Source organism: Myxine glutinosa, chromosome 6 (assembly GCF_964187855.1).
Source record: "Myxine glutinosa chromosome 6, kmMyxGlut1.1, whole genome shotgun sequence".
Taxonomy (NCBI): domain Eukaryota; kingdom Metazoa; phylum Chordata; class Myxini; order Myxiniformes; family Myxinidae; genus Myxine; species Myxine glutinosa.
In genome coordinates this window covers 73,210,395-73,232,225 of record NC_136266.1, presented here as the reverse complement: position 1 = coordinate 73,232,225, position 21,831 = coordinate 73,210,395, and the positions used below count along the sequence as shown (strand labels likewise).

The following is a 21,831-nucleotide window of genomic DNA, read 5'->3' as shown; positions in this document are numbered from 1 at the left end:
ACACATTATGCATCCCGAACCCATGCACGCATAATGCACACCGAACCCCTGCACACATTATGCATCCCGAACCCCTGCACGCATTATGTACCCCGAACCCATGCATGCATAATGCATCCCGCACCCCTGCACACATTATGCATCCCGAACCCCGCACACATTATGCATCCCGAACCCCTGCACGCATAATGCACACGGAACCCCTGCACACATTATGCATCCCGAACCCCTACACTCATTATGTATCCCGAACCCCTGCACAATTATGCATCCTGTACCGCGCACACATTATGCACCCCGAACCCCGCACACATTATGCATCCCGAACCCCGCACACATTATACATCCCGAACCCCGCACACATTATGCAACCCGAACCCCACACGCATTACCATCCAGAACCCCGCACACTTTATGCATCCTGAAACCCGCACACATTATGCACCCTGAACCCCGCACGCATGATGCATCCCAAACCCATGCACGCATTTTGTGTCCTGAACCCCGCACGCATTATCCATCCCGAATCCCTGCATAAAGTTCTGCATTCCCCACCCCTGCATACATTATGCATCCCGAACCCCTGCACGCATTATGTGTCCTGAACCCCACAAGCATTATGCATCTCAAACCCCTGCACACATTATGCATCCCGAACCCCGCACACATTATGCATCCCGAACCCCTGCACGCATAATGCACACGGAACCCCTGCACACATTATGCATCCCGAACCCCTACACTCATTATGTATACCGAACCACTGCACAATTATGCATCCTGTACCGGGCACACATTATGCACCCCGAATACACCCTGAACCACACATTATGCATCCCGAACCCCTGCACGCATAATGCACACGGAACCCCTGCACACATTATGCATCCCGAACCACTGCACTCATTATGTATCCCAAACCCCTGCACAATTATGCATCCTGTACCCCGCACACATTATGCACCCCGAACCCCGCACGCATTATTTGTCCTGTACCCTGCACGCATTATGCATTCCGAACCCCTGCACGCATTATGCATCCTGAACCCCTGCATGCATAATGCATCCCGCACCCCTGCACACATTATGCATCCCGAACCCATGCACACATTATGCATCCTGAACCCATGCACGCATAATGCACACCGAACCCCTGCACACATTATGTACCCCGAACCCATGCATGCATAATGCAGCCCGCACCCCTGCACACATTATGCATCCCGAACCCATGAACGCATAATGCACACGGAACCCCTGCACACATTATGCATCTCGAACCCCGCACACATTATGCATCCCGAACCCATGCACGCATAATGCACACCGAACTCCTGCACACATTATGCATCCCGAACCCCTGCACGCATAATGCACACGGAACCCCTGCACAATTATGCATCCTGTACCCCGCACACATTATGCACCTCGAACCCCGCACGCATTATGCATCCCAAACCCCTGCATGCATTATTTGTCCTGTACCCTGCACGCATTATGCATTCCGAACCCCTGCACGCATTATGCATCCTGAACCCCTGCATGCATAATGCATCCCGCACCCCTGCACACATTATGCATCCCGAACCCCACACACATTATGCATCCCGAACCCATGCACGCATAATACACAGCGAACTCCTGCACACATTATGCATCCCGAACCCCTGCACGCATTATGTACCCCGAACCCATGCATGCATAATGCATCCCGCACCCCTGCACACATTATGCATCCCGAACCCCGCACACATTATGCATCCCGAACCCCTGCACGCATAATGCACACGGAACCCCTGCACACATTATGCATCCCGAACCCCTACACTCATTATGTATCCCGAACCCCTGCACACTTTATGCATCCTGAAACCCGCACACATTATGCACCCTGAACCCCGCACGCATGATGCATCCCAAACCCATGCACGCATTTTGTGTCCTGAACCCCGCACGCATTATGCATCCCGAATCCCTGCATAAAGTTCTGCATTCCCCACCCCTGCATACATTATGCATCCCGAACCCCTGCACGCATTATGTGTCCTGAACCCCGCAAGCATTATGCATCTCAAACCCCTGCACAATTTATGCATTCCCAACCCCTGCATACATTATGCATCCCAAACCCCTGCACACATTATGCATCCTGAACCCCTGCACACATTATGCATGCGAAACCCTGCACGCATTATGCATCTGGAACTCCGCATGCATTATGCATCTGGAACTCCGCATGCATTGTGCATCCTGAACCCCACTCTCACATGATACACACTGAACCCCATTCTCACATGATACACCCTGAACCTCACTCTCACATGATACAACCTGAAACCCACTCTCACATGATACACCCTGAACCCCATTCTCACATGATACACCCTGAACCCTACTCTCACATGATACACCCTGAACCCCACTCTCACATGATACACCCTGAACCCCATTCTCACATGATAAACACTGAACCCCACTCTCGCATAATACACCCTGACCCCACTCTCACATGATGCACCCTGAACCCCACTATCACATGATACACCCTGAACCCCACTCTCACATGATACACCCTGAACCCCACTCTCACGTGATACACCCTGAACCCCACATGACACACCCTGAATCCCACTCTCACATGATACACCCTGAACCTCACTCTCACATGATACACCCTGAACCCCACTCTCACATGATACACACTGAACACCACTCTCACATGATACACACTGAACCTCACTCTCACATGATACACTCTGAACCGAACTCTCAAATGATAAACCCTGAACCCTACTCTCACATGATACACCCTGAACCCACTCTCACATGATACACACTGAACCCCACTCTCACATGATACACCCTGAACCCCACTCTCACATGATACACACTGAACCCCATTCTCACATGATACACCCTGAACCCCACTCTCAAATGTTACACACTAAACCCCACTCTCACATGATACACACTGAACCCACTCTCACATGATACACACTTAACCCCCATTCTCACATGATACACCCTGAACCCCATTCTCACATGATACACCCTGAACCCCACTCTCACATGATACACACTGATCTCCACTCTCACATGATACACCCTGAACCCCACTCTCACATGATACACACTGAACCCCATTCTCACATGATACACCCTGAACCCCATTCTCACATGATACACCCTGAACCCCACTCTCACATGATACACACTGAACCCCACTCTCACATGATACACACTGAACCCCATTCTCACATGATACACCCTGAACCCCATTCCCACATGATACACCCTGAACCCCACTCTCACATGATACACCCTGAACCCCACTCTCACATGATACACCCTGAACCCCACTCTCACATGATACACCCTGAACCCCACTCTCACATGATACACCATGAACCCCACTCTCACACGATACACCATGAACCCTATTCTCACATGATACACCCTGAACCCCACTCTCACATGATACACCCTGAACCCCACTCTCACATGATACACCCTGAACCCACGCTCACATTATACACCCTGAACCCCACTCTCACATGATACACCCTGAACCCCACTCTCACATGATACACCCTGAACCCCATTCTCACGTGATATACCCTGAACCCCACTCTCACATGATACACCCTGAACCCCACTCTCACATGGTACACCCCGAACCCCACTCTCACATGATACAGCATGAACCCCACTCTCACATGATACACCCTGAACCCCATTCTCACATGATACACCGTGAACCCCACTCTCACATGATACACAGTGAACCCCACTCTCACATGATACACAGTGAACCCCATTCTCACATGATACACCCTGCACCTCACTCTCGCATAATATGGCGGCTACGTGGACTCAACAACAAACGCACTCTCATCCACCGCTCGTTCCTCCATGTTATGATGATGATGGTGTGAGTCGTCTCTTTCGACGAATCTCTTCCCTTCGTTGGAATGCTTACTTAGCATTGTGGTTGTGCCATGGCTTGGGCTGTATGCAGGAGCGCCGAGTGCCAGCCCGGGGGCCCGAGGCAAACAACCTCGGAACTCTACACCTTTCTCTCTTTTATAAGTTTTTAAGGAACTTTCTTTAATGAAGAACAAAATACTTTTTAACACAAATGGTCACTTTTATTTAGCCGTGTGATCGAAAATAAAGCAGATAGCGGGACGTTTGGACCGATCGATTCAATTCGCACCCTCGACTGTTGAACATTACTTTTCCCTAAGATTGGCAAAAAAATACATGAGAAGATGGTTAATAAATTTTTGGACAAAGAGGATACAAACCCATTCCTTTGTAACGCACAATTCTGGTTAATAACCATTTTCTGTAAAGTTTGAAACGGTACCATTAACAGCGGTAAATGTTGTTTTGTTTCCGGCAAGAAAGCAAAATCACCTTCTGGGTTTAAATGTAATGATGAGGAAATGAGGATGAGCCGATGAGGGGTTTCACTGTGTTGTTTAAATAAAATTACAGGAGAAGCTCGGGCCCCTCAACAATCCCGCCCCCCTCTCGACGCTCCTGGCTCTATATAATAGTCCCATGTGGGCCCCACAGCGTCTACCGCAAGCATCGCAGGTAGACTGGTCCTTGCGGAGATGGACAATGGCAGATTTTCCTTTCTTGTCTCCGCTGTCATTCGATAGCATGGCACAGTGGGTACCTCCAAATGTTCATGCACATGATACACCAAGATCCTTGCATGTAAAATGCATCTCGATCCTCGGCGCATGTACTATAGTCGACCATAAAGTCGAAAGCCATCTCCCCACCCCCCAAGCACCCCCCCCCCCCCAAACACACGATATATCGCGATAACTGCACGCATCATCCCGACTCCCCTTTTTCAAGATAAATCGCAATTCCCACACCAATACATCCCAACCCCTTCGCGTGCTCTTCATTTATGTACTCGGTGAATTAGAGCACAAATAAATAAACAAGAAGATGTCATGCGGAGCACGATACTTGCAAAATCCCCCCCCCCCCCCGATTTTGCAAGATTAAAATTTACGATCTTGATCAAAGCTCGGGTCAACAGGATGAAAAGTGACAATTTTTCAGTTGAAAAATGATGATTTTAGAAGTTTCACCTTGAGTTGACCTTTGACATTTTGACCTCAAAAATAGTTGGTTTCCCAATTCAATGAGGCAATGCACAAATGCTGTTCTATTTTCAAGTCAATTGGATGAAAATTGATGGGTTTTCAGATGAAAATTAATGATTTTGGAAGTTTGACCTAGAGTTGACCTTTGACCGTTTGACCTCAAAAATAGTTGGTTTTCCTATTTAGTGACACAATTTGCAAATGTTGTTCAATTTCCAAGTCGATCAGATGAAAATTGACGGTTTTTTCAGATGAAAATTTATGATTTTGGAAGTTTGACCTTCAGTTGACCGTTGACCTTTTTACCTCAAAAATAGTTGGTTTCCCAATTCAGTGAGGCAATATGCAAATGTTGTTCAATTGTCAAGTAAATCGGATGAAAATTGATGGTTTTTCAGATGTAAAGTGATGATTGTGGAAGTTTGACCTTGAGTTGACCTTTGACCGTTTGACCTCAAAAATAGTAAGTTTCCCAATTTAGTGACTCGATATGCAGATGCTGTTCAATTTTCAAGTCAATCGGTTGAAAATTGACGGCTTTTCAGATAAAAATTGTGATTTTAAAATTTTGACCTTGAGTTGACCTTTGACCTTTTGACCTCAAAATACTTCATTTCCCAATTTAGTGACTCAATATACAACTGCTATTCAATTTTCAAGTCAATTGGATTTAAAATGGCGATTTTATAAATTTGACCTCCAAATGACATTTGACCTCAAAATCAAAAGGCTTCTCAATTGGGACGACCTATACAACTTGGTGAAGTTTCGTGACGATCGGTTTTGAATTGTGACCTGTAGGCAGGTGACAAACAGACAGACAAACAGACAGACAAACAGACAGACAGACAGACAGAACCACAAACGCAACCGACCAATATACTTGAAAAATCTTCGATTTTGCAAGTAATAACATTTCAGAAGCGAACATGGCTCGGGATACTCCTTTAATCACATGATGTTGGATACTCAGACTCGTTAGAAAAAAAAACACAGGACGAATATGCAAACTCCCAACCTGTAAATTAACCTTTCTGCAAATGAGAGTTTTTTAATTGATAAATCACGGAAATGCATAAAATGTCACCAAACAATGAAATTTCATACTGACAAATACCTCGTATATTCACTATTAGTCCCTTACCCAAAGGGGACGATAAGTTTGCTCTTCATCTGTCTGTCCTTCCCACCTTTGGTTTTGTCGACTTTTCCCCCTTTCCCTTTAACATATTGAACTGAAACTTGGTACATTGCTTTATTATGATAAGTGAAAGAAAAAGTTTGAGTTTTAGGGTGTTTCCCCCATTTTTCACGACTCATGCCCTTTTCTGGTTTAAAAAATCTCATATATTATAAATGAGTCACTTTTCCAGACTTTTTTTTTCCCTTACCCTTTGACATATTGAACTGAAACATTGTAGGGGACATGTATTGCAAAGCAATTCTGCTTGTTATAATAGTGCTTGTTCAAATTGGTGTAAATGTGTAATCATATACATGTAGGCCGTATATGTGGCCTCTTGTCGGGCCCCGCACAATGACCCCCTGATGGCATCATGACAGCCGTTGACCCCCTGAAGAACTCTGTATTCTCTCTTAACGAAGACCGCAAGAAAGTTTGAATCGCTCGCAGGTAGTCGTGATTCGAGCCGGCGTGACGACTTACGACTCTTATTGGCGGACGGAGTTCGCGCGCCTGCAGTAACGCACCGGTTCTCACGATGGCGCCACCGCATCAGGAGCACCGGGAGGGAAGGGAGCGACGCCTTGGGACGCAGAAGGCGTTCGAGCGAACCCCGGATCATGTGCCGATGACACGAGGCTGAAATGTTACACCCAGAGCGAGGGCGCGGAGCCCGCGAAAGGCGCCTCGTCCGCCAGTTCCTCGACCTGTTCGAATCGGCGGATTAACGCCAATGGATTTAACTAGTTTTCCAGGATAGCTCATCCGATTAGAAACGGTCCGTTTGGAAAGATTAGCAGCATTAGCGCCGTCTAGGCCGTCCGGTTAGGGCACATTTGCGACGGCTAGTTAGCACGTTGTCGTATAGCTTATGTATGGCGAATAGCGCTCATGAGACTTGGAGCAAGACCCGTGAAGAATCAGCCCCTCGCACTTCATACTCCTGAAGATATATATATATATATGTATATATATATATATATATATATATATATATATATATATATATATATATATATGTATATATATATATATATATATGTATATATATATATATATATATATATATGTACATACATACACACACACACACACACACACACACACACACACACACACACACACACATAGATTTACATAAATAATCAAAGTCATACACTGTGTATGCTTTTGGTGATTCGTTGCCTGCATTCGGCCGTTGTTTAATGAAATAATCGATTTTACCCCGGGACAGCATGAAATGGTTACACGTGCTGAATGAAACCGCGTAACGAGCGTTAAATATCGTGACATTTTATTCATGTCACATGCAACTTGTATTACATAAATGCAAAAGAAACAAACATGCGAACGGTGCATTTCGTTGCGCTTTTTCAGACTTTCCCCCAAAGTTATCGCGTGTTTGCATCGTTCCGCAGAGCAAAGGAAAGTGGTTTGGAAAGCCTGTCTGAATCTGTCACGCATTGTTCGCTTTTCTATTATAGTCCAATTTCTGAGTCGCTGCCCGAGCGAACCCCGCACGGTGCGGCTCTCCTTGCGCCACGACGCGCGGTACAAAGGACGCAAGGGGTTCCGCTGCCCGAGGCGAGGACCGTCGGGAGGGGAGGGGGCGGGGGGAGGTCAAAGGAGCCACGTCTGCGCCTCGCCGTACCGGCACCACTTTTCCGCTCAAAGCGCCTTCCAAGCGGGGCTGGGAGAAAAGCCGCGGCTATGACGCTGAGTCGCGCATTCCTGCTACAAGGACAATCATTGCTTTAGCTATTTGGCACACTGTGAGTATTTCAGAAGCCAGCGGGACACGAACGCGAAACTATTTAAATCGCGCTCCGAACAGATCTTCTCCCGCACAAGCTCCGCTTGGCTGCTCCTTGGCGGCGACCTCGGTCCGAGGTCCTGTTTGAATCGCACGTGGTGGCGGTGCCGGTGGTAGCGGTCGCGCCGGCGGTGTTGGCCGCGCCCACCTCCTCCCAGTGGGGCGCAGGTAGCGGGCGCGCTGTGACGTCGTACGGCCGGTGCACGCCGTCACGCACGACGACGAGTGGCCGGACGCACGCCTTTCGAACGACTCGTCGAGAGACGCGGAGCGACGGGAGATTGACGGGGGGAAAAGAATAAAAAATGAGAGGGAGCGGCGACGCGTCGACTCCCGGGACGAGCGGAGTGCCCTGTTCTAGCCGCCCGGTCGGCGCCGTCTCGGCGGACTGAGCCGTCGTCCGTGAGACCCCCCATCCCCCACCTTTCCGTGAGCCTGGATCATGGCCCGGGTGGTCGGTGCAACGCTCGCGGTCTTCCTCCTACTACTATACCCAACCAACACGATCGGCCTTTGGTGGTAAGTGTGATCGAGACGGGTTTATTGGCATGAATTAGCGAATTGAGAAATTGAAGTTTGGATGCTTGTGCAAAGTGCCTGTGGAATTGTTTGTGAACGTATATTGAGTAAAGAAATCATTCCTAGAAGTCAAGTAAGTAACTATTATATTTAGGTTTACATCCTTTCGTAACTAAATACGACAAATATCATCGACGTCGCAACTTGAACAAATTAGCAAATTTCACGCTGGGACTTTCAAATTGCCCATTTTGAGTATTTAAAGATCAAATAAAACTCTCCGTTTAAATTTCCAACTAACGTTGCTTAAACGAGCTCACTAAGCCTCCAACAATTCCGATAAATTTGATGGAATCACACGTCCTTGGCCATAGTCACAACACATGGCGAGAAACGCGTCAATAACCTTCACGGGCGTTCAGCACCGCCCGAGGTGGGTGGAGGGGGGGGGGGACACAAGGGGGAGCACGTGGGGGTCTTTTTACTCATTCATTCTCTGGAGCTTCAATTAAAATCACTCAACGATGGGAGCTTTCCATGGATCTGATTTGAAACTGCGAATGATTCTTTTACTATCCTCGAATATTAAATCGTAATAAAATTAATTTGAGAGTAATGTGCTGGAAGCTAACTTTTGCGCAATTTAACCATTTTGCTGTGAAGTTATAAAAGTACATTTGTCGATAAAACACACTAATTCCTTAAAACTTCTTGATATGTTTCTTGAAAGTTTCGTTTGCCATGGTTATTGAATTTAAATGACGCTCGAAATTAATGCGCAAATTTGTCTCGAAATTAATGCGCAAATTTGCCTCGAAATTAATGCGCAAATTTGCCTCGAAATTAATGCGCAAATTTGCTCCATCATGACGCTTTTTACGCACCAGATTCCGTGTGAACGGTTGTGCTGAATAATTAACAAGAACGAGCGCCATGACGAAGTTCCTGCGCTCTTTCGGTGGATTCCACACACTCCCAATGCTTTTGTCAAGTTCGGTAATCGAAATCACCTTCTGTCCAAACGTTGTCCGTCACGGACGCTCCGCGATTTGCTATAAAATGCGTCTGGAAAGCTTCAGCAAAGCCGGCCAGACACCGAACACTATTTTGTGAGAAATATTTTGTGTGTGAACGAGAGAAAAAAAAACCCTCGAGAGTAAAAAAAAAACAAAAAAAAAACCTTAGCTCGGTGCTGTCATGACTGATGTTCGAAAGGAATTCAAATCTTAACGTTAGCCGTGCCCTTGAGAGGCGCTGCGCCTGTTGCGCCAGGGAGGGGGGCGGGCTCGCCAAGGCGCGTGCTGCGGCCCGGGGTGGCGATCGCGCCGCACGGCTGCCTGCCCGTTCGTGCTGCGGACGGCGCAGGGCCGTGGGCAGCCCGCTCGTGATGGACCCGAACAGCATCTGCCGCAAGACGAGGCGCCTGGCGAGCAAGCAAGCGGAGCTGTGCGTGAACGAGCCCGAGGTGGTGCGGGAGGTGATCAAGGGCGCGCGTCTGGCTCTGCGCGAGTGTCAGCACCAGTTTCGTCACCGTCGATGGAATTGCAGTGGACACGTCAAGTACTTCGGAAAAGTGCTTCAGCAAGGTGAGGCTCTCCGCGGTGCGACCCCATTGGTGCAATCTATCCAAAGGTGTATCGATTGCTCACCAACCGTTTCCATTCGGCATGAGAGGGTCTGATCTATCCATAAAAGGCCGTCCTGCGGGACAGTGCGGTGGCTCGTTTCATCAAGGAGCCCAATGTCCTAAGAAGAGGATATTAAGCCGGCTGTTCCACCTGCACTAACCTTTGGACATAATATCCAATCGCATATTTAGAACAAGAATTTGCCCGAACAATAGCACAAGTTCATGGGGGAAAATGTCCATTTATAGACATATTGGATTGGAAATTTGTTAGGCCCTGAGTATATATAGAGTTCTAATCAATCACAATGAACACATTACACTGCAGAACTAGATCAGGCCATAGTTCATTACTTGTTGTAACAAAACAGGTGAATTGTCACGATATTTATGTGTACTCACTTTTTAAAATCCTATGATATATGGTCCCATTACAAAAACAAATCCTCATGGTGTCTCATGAGATTCTCATCGGATGTTTTTTTTTAGCAGATCTCAGAAATCATATGAAGAGATGTTTGTAATGCACTCAAACTGCTATTATTAAATGTTCACAATATTGGATGCTTTTTGAGATCCTGTAACAAGGTTGTGTTTTTCTGAGTTTTAACATGCTGCCACACGTTGCACCAGCCTGGAGCCTCTAAGACCTCACTTGTTCTTGTCCCAGACATCAGAGAGACGGCTTTCGTATCAGCCATCACTGCGGCGGGTGTAACTCACGCTGTGACCCAAGCGTGTAGCATGGGGGAGCTTCCATTGTGCGACTGCGCCAAGCCCCAGGGTCACCTTCCAGCAGCCGCACAACGAGAGCAGCACCCTGGCCGCGGGAACACCGCGTGGGAATGGGGTGGTTGCGGCGATGATGTTCAATTCGGATACGCGAAGTCGCGCCAATTCATGGACGCCCACTGGAAAAAGGGTGGCAGTGACATTCGCACTCAAATCAACCTGCACAACAACGAAGCTGGACGCTTGGTAAGCACTGGATCAGCAGGGTCTTGAAACCCTTATAGGGTCAGCATGGCCTAATGTGCATTGATTTGAGTGAACACTTTAATCAACCACACTTTTAAATTATAGGCCTGAAGATTGTTCTAAAACCATCACAACTATGCTTATCCCTTAATAGTCATCCTCAACGATCCCTAGAGCTCGCTCCAATTCACCATCCCTGGCTCGACTTTGGAAGAGGGAAATCTACATATTATGTACACAAAATCGATAGTGTTCATCCTTAACAGCACTCTTCCCTTTCCCATATAAAGTAAAAAGATTCTCCCTTATTCTTTGTAATTCTTTCTTTGCATCGTCGTTCCACCCCAACCCCATTCTTTCCCCACCCAATTCTTAGCAGATCATCTTTGTACATCCAGTAACCCACTCCTTATTTATATCCCGAAATCCAAGCTCTATGCTCATCTCCATCCCTCGTCCCCTTTCCTCGTTTTATACAATCGGATTCCTGAGTCTATTTTTCCTTTCTGAATCCTTCAAGATAAAGTCTATCATCACCTCATTTCTTTCCTCGATAACCTCGTCCCCTTTATCAATGAGCAGCTCATCTACCCTCATTCATGTTATTTGTGTGATGACCTTTTCCACCTGCTCCATTCTCTTTGTTAGTTTGTCAAACTGCCACCGGCTTTAATATACCTCTTTGAGCTTTGACCTCTGTACATAACCTCTTTCCTTTTTTTCCATCCTCTTTCCTCAGTGCCCCAACATTCCCTTTTCTCATCTACCCTTCTTCCTTTGCTCATACATTGTTTTCTCATTTTATACCTATTCCCCACTATTGTTGCTATGTAGTTGTCTCATAACCCATCCCCACCTGCTGCTGAGCAATACAGGAAGGAAAGAGACAATAGTCTAGACCTTGATATAAAAAAAGTAATTCAATGAAACTTAGGAACAGTGGAAACTCTTAACGCTCTTGAAAATTCCCACCTAGAGATGTGATGACACATCAAACATGTTTATAGATTACATCATTGGGACCATGTCCAATTGATAAACAACATGTGGCTCATGATGAGGCCGAGTTCATGAGCCTCCCCTCCTCCCCATCCCCAAACCCCCTCACTCCCCGACCAACTCCCTACCAAACTGCTTACATAGTGTGTAGATGGTCCCAACAACAATCTTGCTGTGGTGGAAATGGGAAGAGTGAACCGACGGATACATTTCAAAGGGTTCACAAAAGAGTTATCAGAGTGTGACCTCAGTGGGCAGGAGGTGAGTGGAGGCTGGGGGATTAGCCTGAGCTCATGAGCCACTCAACTGCAGTTTGGTAAATGAACTCAAAATCATGAAGGCTACATACGAGGCTGCATTAAATGAAGAGCAATCTCATCGCAGGATTTACAGCTTCATTTTGAGGCTTCATATCAAATATAAATTCCCTCACAGTTCTGTGACGAGGCAACAAATGTCATACTGGCAATTGCCGTATCGATCCTGACCAACTGTGGCCTATGCTGTTCCTGCTACACACTGTGGTCCACAAGCATATCTGGAGAGGTAGCCATGATAATTAAAATGAAAACCAGAATGGCACTCTATGAAGAACATACCTCCGCAAGACTGAACAGTTTACGCTTTGTATCCACTGATAGGCCAGATCTGAATCCGGACCTGAACCAAAATATAATCACATTGTTCTTGTCACCTACCCAACGCATCCACCTAGTTTTGTCATAATCCAGCCACAACTTTTAAAGACAACATGCTATACATCGTTTTTGGGCCCCATCTCTCAATGGTGAAGAAACACTTAAGAAAACTAAAAAAAATCCAATATCCAGATCCGGATCTTCACCAACATCGAATAAATTAGTCCTTGTCAAGCATTCAATCTGTCCACCAAGTTTCGTCCAAATCCGTCCACAACTTTTTGAGATATCCGGCTCACAGACAGCCAAACAGGGGTGAAAACATAACCGCCGTGCACCTTCGGCGGCAGAGGCAATAATCTGCTCTGTTCAGCCTTTACATCGCCAGAAAGTTTGTTTCTTTTAATACGTTTACCTTCATAAACAGGGATTATTGTAGATACTGACTCCACATTGTATAGATCAAACAAAGACCTCCAATGAAATATTCTCTAGGCGTCAGTGTGAAAGGCAACAGAGATACTTTTAAACTATCGTTGAATCGTCCTTTTACGTGAGTGTATCCCCCAGAGAAAGATTTATTTTTGATTAAAAACAACATCTGTTGAACTTCAACAACTCTCCTGATGGTGGCCATATTGGGGTCTATTTCAGCAGCTCCCTTGTCCAATGAGCCTGTCAAGCTCAGCAGTCCTCCCCTACTACCTACTTAATGTCTTTGGATACTTTTCCCGCTCCACAATAATGCCTTGTTTACGTCCGTAGTCTAACTCCGTCCCATCTGTGATGACTGTGTCTGAGGCTCTCTTGGTAAACTTCAGCTTCCTCCTCTCCATCTGCCCTGGCTCTCATTTTATAAACTCTGGTCAATGCAACTGCACTATTCCAGCTGGTGTGACATTGGTCATCACACCACACTAAGCTTGGCATTGCAGAAACTGCCTTTTGTGCGACTAAGGCTTACAAAATCTGTTAGATTAGATTCCGAATCCATATTTACCCCAATTCTGACAGTCCCACTCTCTGCTCGACTTGATCAGGCCCAACTTCTCCTCCAAGTTTTCTTGCACTTCCTCAGCTACTCATGGCTCCTCAGATTGTGTCCTCTTGAAAGTGTCTATGTCTCTCTGAAACTGCCAAGATGCTGCTAAGTCTGGCAATTTAATCAGGCCAATTTAGATCTCTTCCAGTGACTAGTCCAGTCTACTCATCTCTGGGAATAGAAAATGTCTGGGACTAATTTCTCAACACTCTTATTTTCTTTTCTCTCATAACTTCAAGTATCCCATCCAACATCCCACCCCTCTTACAATGATATATGCGGTGAGGAATTTGCAAAAAATCGACTTGCTTTTCCGCATTTTTATTAAAATTAATTGTATACGGTCCATAAATGTCGGCTCATTGAGGAGCTAAACGACTGAGGGGATTGCATCAACAGACTGACAGAGGATCAAAGGGGGAACAAGGAAACACAGACATCACACAGCAATGGATGTGTGGTAGAAAGGAAATGGGTGGGAGGAGGGAGTTGGAGATCAGCAAGAGTAGAAGAGAGCTGAGGTAGGTATGGGAGAAAGCACGGGGTGATGGTGGGCAACATTCGTTAAAGACTAGAGGGACCGCCAGGAGACAACAAACAAACACGGGAAGACAACAAATACAGTAGAGGGATAAAGGAATGGAGGTGAGCGTTCAGCTTGGTGAGCTTGGAATTGCGAGGGTAACCGGGTGTGTAATTAGTCTTATGTCAGGCCTGACCAGCTGCTTCCAGAAAAGGCTAGGGCCAGCGCCGTTCCCCTTGTCCGACCCCACAAGAAGGTGTAAATAATTGTGGCCATTAAAGAAGAAGAGGAGGAAGAAGAAGAACCAAGAGTGTAATTTTGGAAGAAGGCGTGGTGCAACCTATATAGACCTGTGTTGGGTGAGAAGCAGACCCTGCGACACGACCTCCTGCTGAGAGATGCCAATAACATGGAGATTTCTGGACTAGATTGCCTCCACAGGAGGAATATGGGAAGTGGCTGTACTATCCCAGAGTGGGGACCTATACTCCATGATACTTTAGATTAAGGCCTTATACACAGTAATGAGCTCAGGATGAGAATGGATTTGCGTCTACGGAGAATACCCAGGTGTTAGAGGTCGGTTTGGAGACGGGAATTGCTCAAGACAGGTTGTAACAGATAGTGAGGACCAGGAGCTTCAGGGGCTGTACCTCTTCCAGGTGTTCGCCAGAGCATTTTATTATAATTTGACACACTTTGAATTAAATATTGTATTACCATTGGACAAAGGATATCTTTAAGAAATCATTATGCAGAACGAGTACTGACATATACCTGTATTTTTTCCATGAAAAGCAGCTCTCTTGTCGGTTTATGGAATTATAGGATAAAAGTTTTGACAATGATTATACAAGCATCATTGGCCGACGTGCTGTCCCATTTCAGATCATCCTCCACAACTGTCTGCCTGTCTGGTGCATTGGGCATCTAATAGATCACTTCACAGAACAATGTTTCTATTCTTCCAAGTACATTAAACATATTCCCCCTTTGTCATATGAGGAATAATTTTGCAATTAAAAAGAAAAAGATATGATGTGATCTCACGTTGACGTTTTACTACTCATTACCCTCAAGGGGCCACCATCTTAGTTGCAGAGCAGGAATAAACCTACTGAAGACCTAAAGGGAAGCAGAACAGATTTCGTGGTGTGCAAGAATGTTTTTATCCTTCTGTGGATACTTTTGCTTTCATTTCAAATTTTAAAACTTTAGCTCTGTTCATCTGCCATTAACAACCAAAACCTTTTCTGATTGGTTCCTCATATTATGACATCACCATATGCTGCGCTTGCAGTGAAAGAGAAATAAATATGTGGTTACATTGAGCATTTACAGTGGTTGTGGTGTGTGTGTTCCAGGCGGTGAGCGACTTCATGCTTCTGGAGTGCAAATGTCACGGGCTTTCGGGATCGTGCGCGCTCCGTACGTGCTGGCGCAAGATGCCACCCTTCCGTGACGTGGGCAACCGACTCAAGGACCGTTTCGACGGCGCCTTTAAAGTCATGGGCAGCAACGACGGACGAAGCCTCATTCCCGTGGGTCACAACATCAAGCCTCCGGGCCGGCACGATCTTTTTTACTCCGCGGAGTCACCGGACTTCTGCACGGCAAACCGCCGTACAGGTTCCTTGGGAACGCGAGGCCGTCTCTGCAACAGCACGGCACCGGGGGTGGGAGGCTGTGATCTCCTCTGTTGTGGTCGAGGTGCCCGCCAAGAGACTCTCAGCATGCAAGAGAACTGTCAGTGTCGCTTCCAGTGGTGTTGCGAGGTGCACTGCAAGAACTGCACCGTGCAGCGGCAGGTCAGCATCTGCCTGTAGTGAGTGACAAAGGCCAGACTGGAGAGATGAGGTGCACGTCTCTCCTTGAGGTTGCCTTCCGTGGGGGCGAGCGTACCGTGCACTGTCTCAAGAGCGTAACTTTCTGGGGGAAATCTGTGGGGGTTGCAGACATTGCAAGTGCTGTCAAACCTTTTGCAGTGGACTGATTACTGGAGGGGGGAATTGGTGGCAAAATTATTATATATGTATATATGTGTGTATATATATATATATATATATATACATATATATATATATATATATATATATATATATACACACACACACACTGGTCCTCTCTGAAATAGCAATATATACATACATAATGGCTGCATTAAATGTAGACAACATTTTCGTGAAAATTGTTTGAAATACATCAAAATAAAATAGAGATTTATTATTCACTTGGCTGAAACTTCTGGGCCCAATTTTTTTTTTCCTCTGAAACTTTGGACTAGGACAACAGGCCTCGGCAAAATGGTCCTTTCAGCCAATTCTAGTGCATCGCATTTCCCCCCAAAACAAATATGTAAGGGAAAGCGGGGTGACACGGATCCATGGGCAATAGCGACCTCGAGGAATAGTATATCTTTGGGGTGGCCACGACAAATACTTCAGTATATCTTTGCGTGTTTTAATGATATTTCATTTGATTTAGTGAATAATGGCTCTGATCTTGTTGGTTTGTATGACATTTGAAAGATGTACACCCAAATATCCCAGGCCGGAATTGGAATTTCACTTGTGTGGTCTCTAATGCCCTCATTCTTCTCAATTTGCATTTCAATCACGTGTACAGTCTGTGATGTCACTGCAGACTTACTGGAGAAGTATAACACAATGGCTCGTTCGATTTCCTCAACCTGGCCTTTTTTTTTTACCAATACCAGCCCGACTTGCAGGGACAACGGCCAGTAAGTGAAGCCGGGAGTGTGCAGGTGCTTGATAGCATCTGTCGTGTTTTGGGTGACCTGTCTATATTTAATGAAGTCATTTTATGTATTTTGGAGAGTATAGAAAGTCATTGCATGTGGATTTTGCTGCCACTACCTAGACAAGAACGTGGTTGGGCCTATGTATCCTATATCACCATAGCAACACAAACTTGGAGAGATAGATTAGAGTATATTATGCGGTTTCTTTTCCCAGCATACGATTTACAAGCTACGTAGCTGTATCTATGTAGCGTGCATGAGATGTATAACTCAGAAATGTTACCATGTTGGCAGTCGTTTCTGGTCGACGGCTTCGAGCTAATCATACAATATCATTCATTCATAATCGTTCATGTATGCATCCTTCAATATCGTTCATCAGTGTCATGCAAAAGCAACGTACGAATCATGTACTGCAGACATACCAGACGAGAGACCGTAAAGTTCCAGACATCGATTAATACAATCCTTATACTTACCTGACAAGTTTCTCTGAGAAGTGCGAATTCCTCCTTTTGCTCTTCTTCACCAGTCTCAACTCCTTGGGGTGAACACAGGAAGTTACAGGAATAAGTCATGAGGACGATTGAGAACTGTTTCTGTGTCACGTGTCCATGTGGGAAGGTGGAACTCATAATACGAAAGAAACCACAAGTCTGAGTGAAATATAAATCTGTCTGTTGTCTGGTAGTCTGTCTGAGGGTTACATAACCACAATGTTTGGGCTGACCGTACACCTTACCTCGTGAACATATTTCTGGGGAACTTTATTTGCTCACCTTGTCCTTAAATATGGTTCTTATATCAATATGAATGTATATGGATGTTGTATAGATTAATCCACAAGTGATGGTTACAACTAAACTCCATAATCGATTGGTAGCAGTTGTTTCGGGGATTCCTTATGCAGATAACTATATGCGATGCAGATATAACTGGCTTGTCATTGACAAATGACACATGATGTGTTGTATATGTCTGCTAGAAAACAAACTGCTCATTATTCTATGTATATTTACTGAGATCATATCTGGTGAATACTTATCTGTCTTGAAGGTTGCACGCCACAATGTGTTGGCTGATTCATTCATCCATACATCTGGAACGAGGTTTGTGTTTGTTCTAACCGGATTAAAGATTCAACCACTTTAAAACATTTACTGCTCTCGTCCTCAGGTTGTGTTTTAGTTATGCGAGTCATTTGCTATAGTTCGGTGATGGTTCGTGGATTCGTTAAAATAAACACCTGTATCAAACAGTGATGCACTTTCAAGTAGACTAGATGGATTTCTTGAGAAATGTGAATGTTAGGTGCATTTTTGGGTAAAATTTGGGAACCACACTTTTTAACATAAATAGGGTAAGCTGAATTATAATAACCGGTTCCCAAGCCGAATTTTGAGTTTTTGGCCTTCTAATTAGCATAAACAAAATGGCCGCCAAATTGACATTTTTGGACAATTTATTTGAACAAGCATTTATGTATCATGTATATACATGCAGCTCTTTTACTTTAACTTTACAACTTTTACCCCAAAATGCACCGAGAAGCTTATACATGGCCTCTTTTCATAAATCCGTCTAGTCTATATTATGGTTGGGGACATATTGAAAGAGACATTCAAACTAACATTCAAACTGACATTCAAGACATTCAAACTGAAAAAGACAATGTTTCATACAACCATTTATTCTAAAATTAAGTATACATGGCCATGAAGCACAAACATTCAGGAATGTCACACATGTTGTTTTGCCAAACTACATCAAATTCATACAAGGGGTCTGATCATCACTCTGTTGCTGACAGGCACACATTGATGTGCACCTCAACTCTGAATAGCGACATTTGCACCGTCGAGTCTTGCATTGCTTCTGGCATGAATAACAAATCATCTCGAGGCAACTTTCTGGGATTGGACTCAGTGACATCAGAATAGGCTCTAGTCCTGAATCACCACATTTCCATCCCATTTCCACAGGTGCAGGAAGGTCAGGTATGGCACAATGAGCATTTATCCATACCATGGCTTGATAGTGTACTCGCATCAAATGGAAATGAAGAGCATCACTTGTCGGTGACATTGCTTCTGGTTTACCAGTCTTGGAGAACAACATATGTCATGTTGAATCAACAGAGGAAACCTCAAAATTCTAAAAATTCTAAACTCAAAATTTGGCTTGGGAACCGGTTTAATCGAATTACGCATACCCTAATTATGTTAAAAAGTGAGGTTCCCAACTTTTACCCAAAAATGCACCTAGAAGCTTATGCATGGCCTTTTTCCTTAAATCAGTCGAGTCTAACGGCAAAAGGGGCAATTTGAGGGATGCAAACTATTCTTACAAAGTTTTTCAAAGTTCATCTGCATCAATGAAATTATTTTAAAGTTATATATACATACAAATACACACACACACACACACACACACACACACACACACACACACACACACACACACACACACACACACACACACACACACACACACATATATATATATATATATATATATATATATATATATATATATATATATATAAGTATATATATATATATATATATATATATATATATATATACAAATTGCCCGATTGTGTCTGAACGGGGTAACCATCGTAACTACAGCACGTATAATGCTGGATAATACCTCATTTAAGTGCTCTTGGGTCCGTACAGTGCATGGGGAGGTATAAACATATTGATATTCATGCACTTTCGATTTATGTGCATTTTTGTTGTGTGCACAGGTGGATCAGAGGGTCACTGGTTTGCACACTAACCAAAAGCAAAAAATAATATAACCACAAAGTATGCAGTCAGTTCCATCAAACATATAAATACGTTTTCTTCAATTAATTTTGCCGACAAACCTTAGCATTCTTAACAGTTAGTGAATATTATGCTGTTAAAGGACATTCCCAGCAAACTCCCTAAATATTCCACTCTCTATTGGGAACAAATTCCCTTACAACAGCTCGGTGTAACTGGGTTATCTGCTTGTCCAATATCAATTTGATTTCCATTTAATGAGAAATGTCACTCTCAAGACTCAAGACAGATTGTAAATTATGACGTCACAGGCAGCGTTGACCCAAGTGATGAATGTTTAAGTTTGGTTGAAAACAGCCCGGTGCAACATTTATTTTTCTATGGTCTCAGGCTCATTGTAGAGATTGTGAATGGATCATGTACAGAACGAGGACATCAAGAAATATCAAACTACCTTTATAAGAATTAAGGAGATGATGTACAAATCAACATGGTCTATGGGGTTTGAATTTTGAATCTTTGTATCATGTGCAATGCCCGAAGATTTCATAGGCAACCTGAGGCTGCTGGTTGCATTATTGCTAGGAGCCCGGCTGTGCCGCTGATGCAGTTCCCCCTGTAGGTTAGGGCCAATAATTTGTAATTTGTTGATGGTACGGGTAATAGCACACCTCTTCACAAAGGACACCGTGGGATCTTTAGCACCCACCAAATCATTCCGGCAGATGGGTCGCTCAGTTTAAGGTCCATCCGTGTGACGACACACATTGAGGGATCACCTTGCATACGAAACACCGCAATGATAGTTTACAGCCAGGTCAGGATCCCAACCCAGGATGGACAGCTCAGAGAGCAGTGTGCATACCTCTGGACCATCCTGCCAGCCTACGTGCCAATACGCGAATGCCAAATAAGCCAACCCACCTGCTGTTTGCATCAAGGTCTTCATCATGAAAGATTACGATTTACTTCATCGCTCACAATGCAGACACAACACCATCATGCACGGCCATATGTAGTGGAATGGTTATTTCTCATTGCATTTGATGCAAAACAACCAATTCACATGAAAATACTTTTGTTAAAGTAATGAAACAGCCATTTGTATGCAATACATGTATAGAATAGACCTAAAAAGGCAAGTATGGCCACTCCTATATTCGACTTGTACACATTAATTTGTGATTTGGCCAAGATACTGGGTTAACACCATACTCTGAAAGATGCTGTGAAATTTTAACATTCAACAGCAACCTTTTTGAATGTTAAATGTACATTTCATTTGATTACAACTACTTTATATACAAAGTCGAGGCTCATGGAAGAGTGTGGTGAAAGAGGGTAAAAAGGCAACAAACTGATCGTGGGGCCACAGTTTGTAGACAACAAGCAAAAGAGGAAAAAGAGAAGGTGAGGAAACCAGGCCAGACACGCAAGTAGAAGAGTTTAGCAAAGTAGGTTTAATGGGAGTGAAACGCATTGGTTAAAGATGGAGGATGACGTGAGATGGTGATACACTACCTGCTTGAAGCCTTGGAAGGAAGAGCGTGATCAAACCGCCTCAAGAAGGCAGCTGCACAAACGGGAGAAAAGAGGACAAAAAAGAGGGGAGGTGTTCGCAAGGTCTGGAATTAAGGAGTCTAAGTAACCCGGAAGCAGTTGTTGTGCATCTGAAGGAGCTGAGGGAGAGTCAGAGGGCTGAGACATAATGAAACAGTGCTCGACCAGAGGAGAAAATGAAGAACAAAAATCACCGATCTGTCTGCGATGTGACAGCAAGCGGCCTTGTGCTTTGGCCTAATCATTGCAGATATCAATAATATGAGTTCTCTCGCAAATAAC

At 44.8% G+C, this 21,831-nt stretch overlaps 1 protein-coding gene across 3 annotated transcripts; it reads left to right on the top strand.

Annotated features, from left to right (window-relative positions):
- Positions 1-8,008: 8,008 nt before the first annotated feature.
- WNT6 (Wnt family member 6) lies at positions 8,009-16,465 on the top strand. Of its 3 annotated transcripts, none has more exons than XM_068120394.1 (4): positions 8,009-8,647; positions 10,013-10,233; positions 10,945-11,252; positions 15,819-16,465. In XM_068120394.1, exons 1-4 carry the CDS (start codon positions 8,571-8,573, stop codon positions 16,278-16,280), a joined length of 1,068 nt encoding a protein of 355 aa, XP_067976495.1. In that variant the 5' UTR covers positions 8,009-8,570; the 3' UTR covers positions 16,281-16,465. The 3 variants fall into 3 exon arrangements, with proteins under 3 accessions (XP_067976495.1, XP_067976494.1, XP_067976496.1); XM_068120393.1 differs by having other exon boundaries at positions 9,920-10,233; XM_068120395.1 differs by having other exon boundaries at positions 8,010-8,647; positions 9,924-10,233.
- The last annotated feature ends 5,366 nt before the right edge of the window (positions 16,466-21,831 follow it).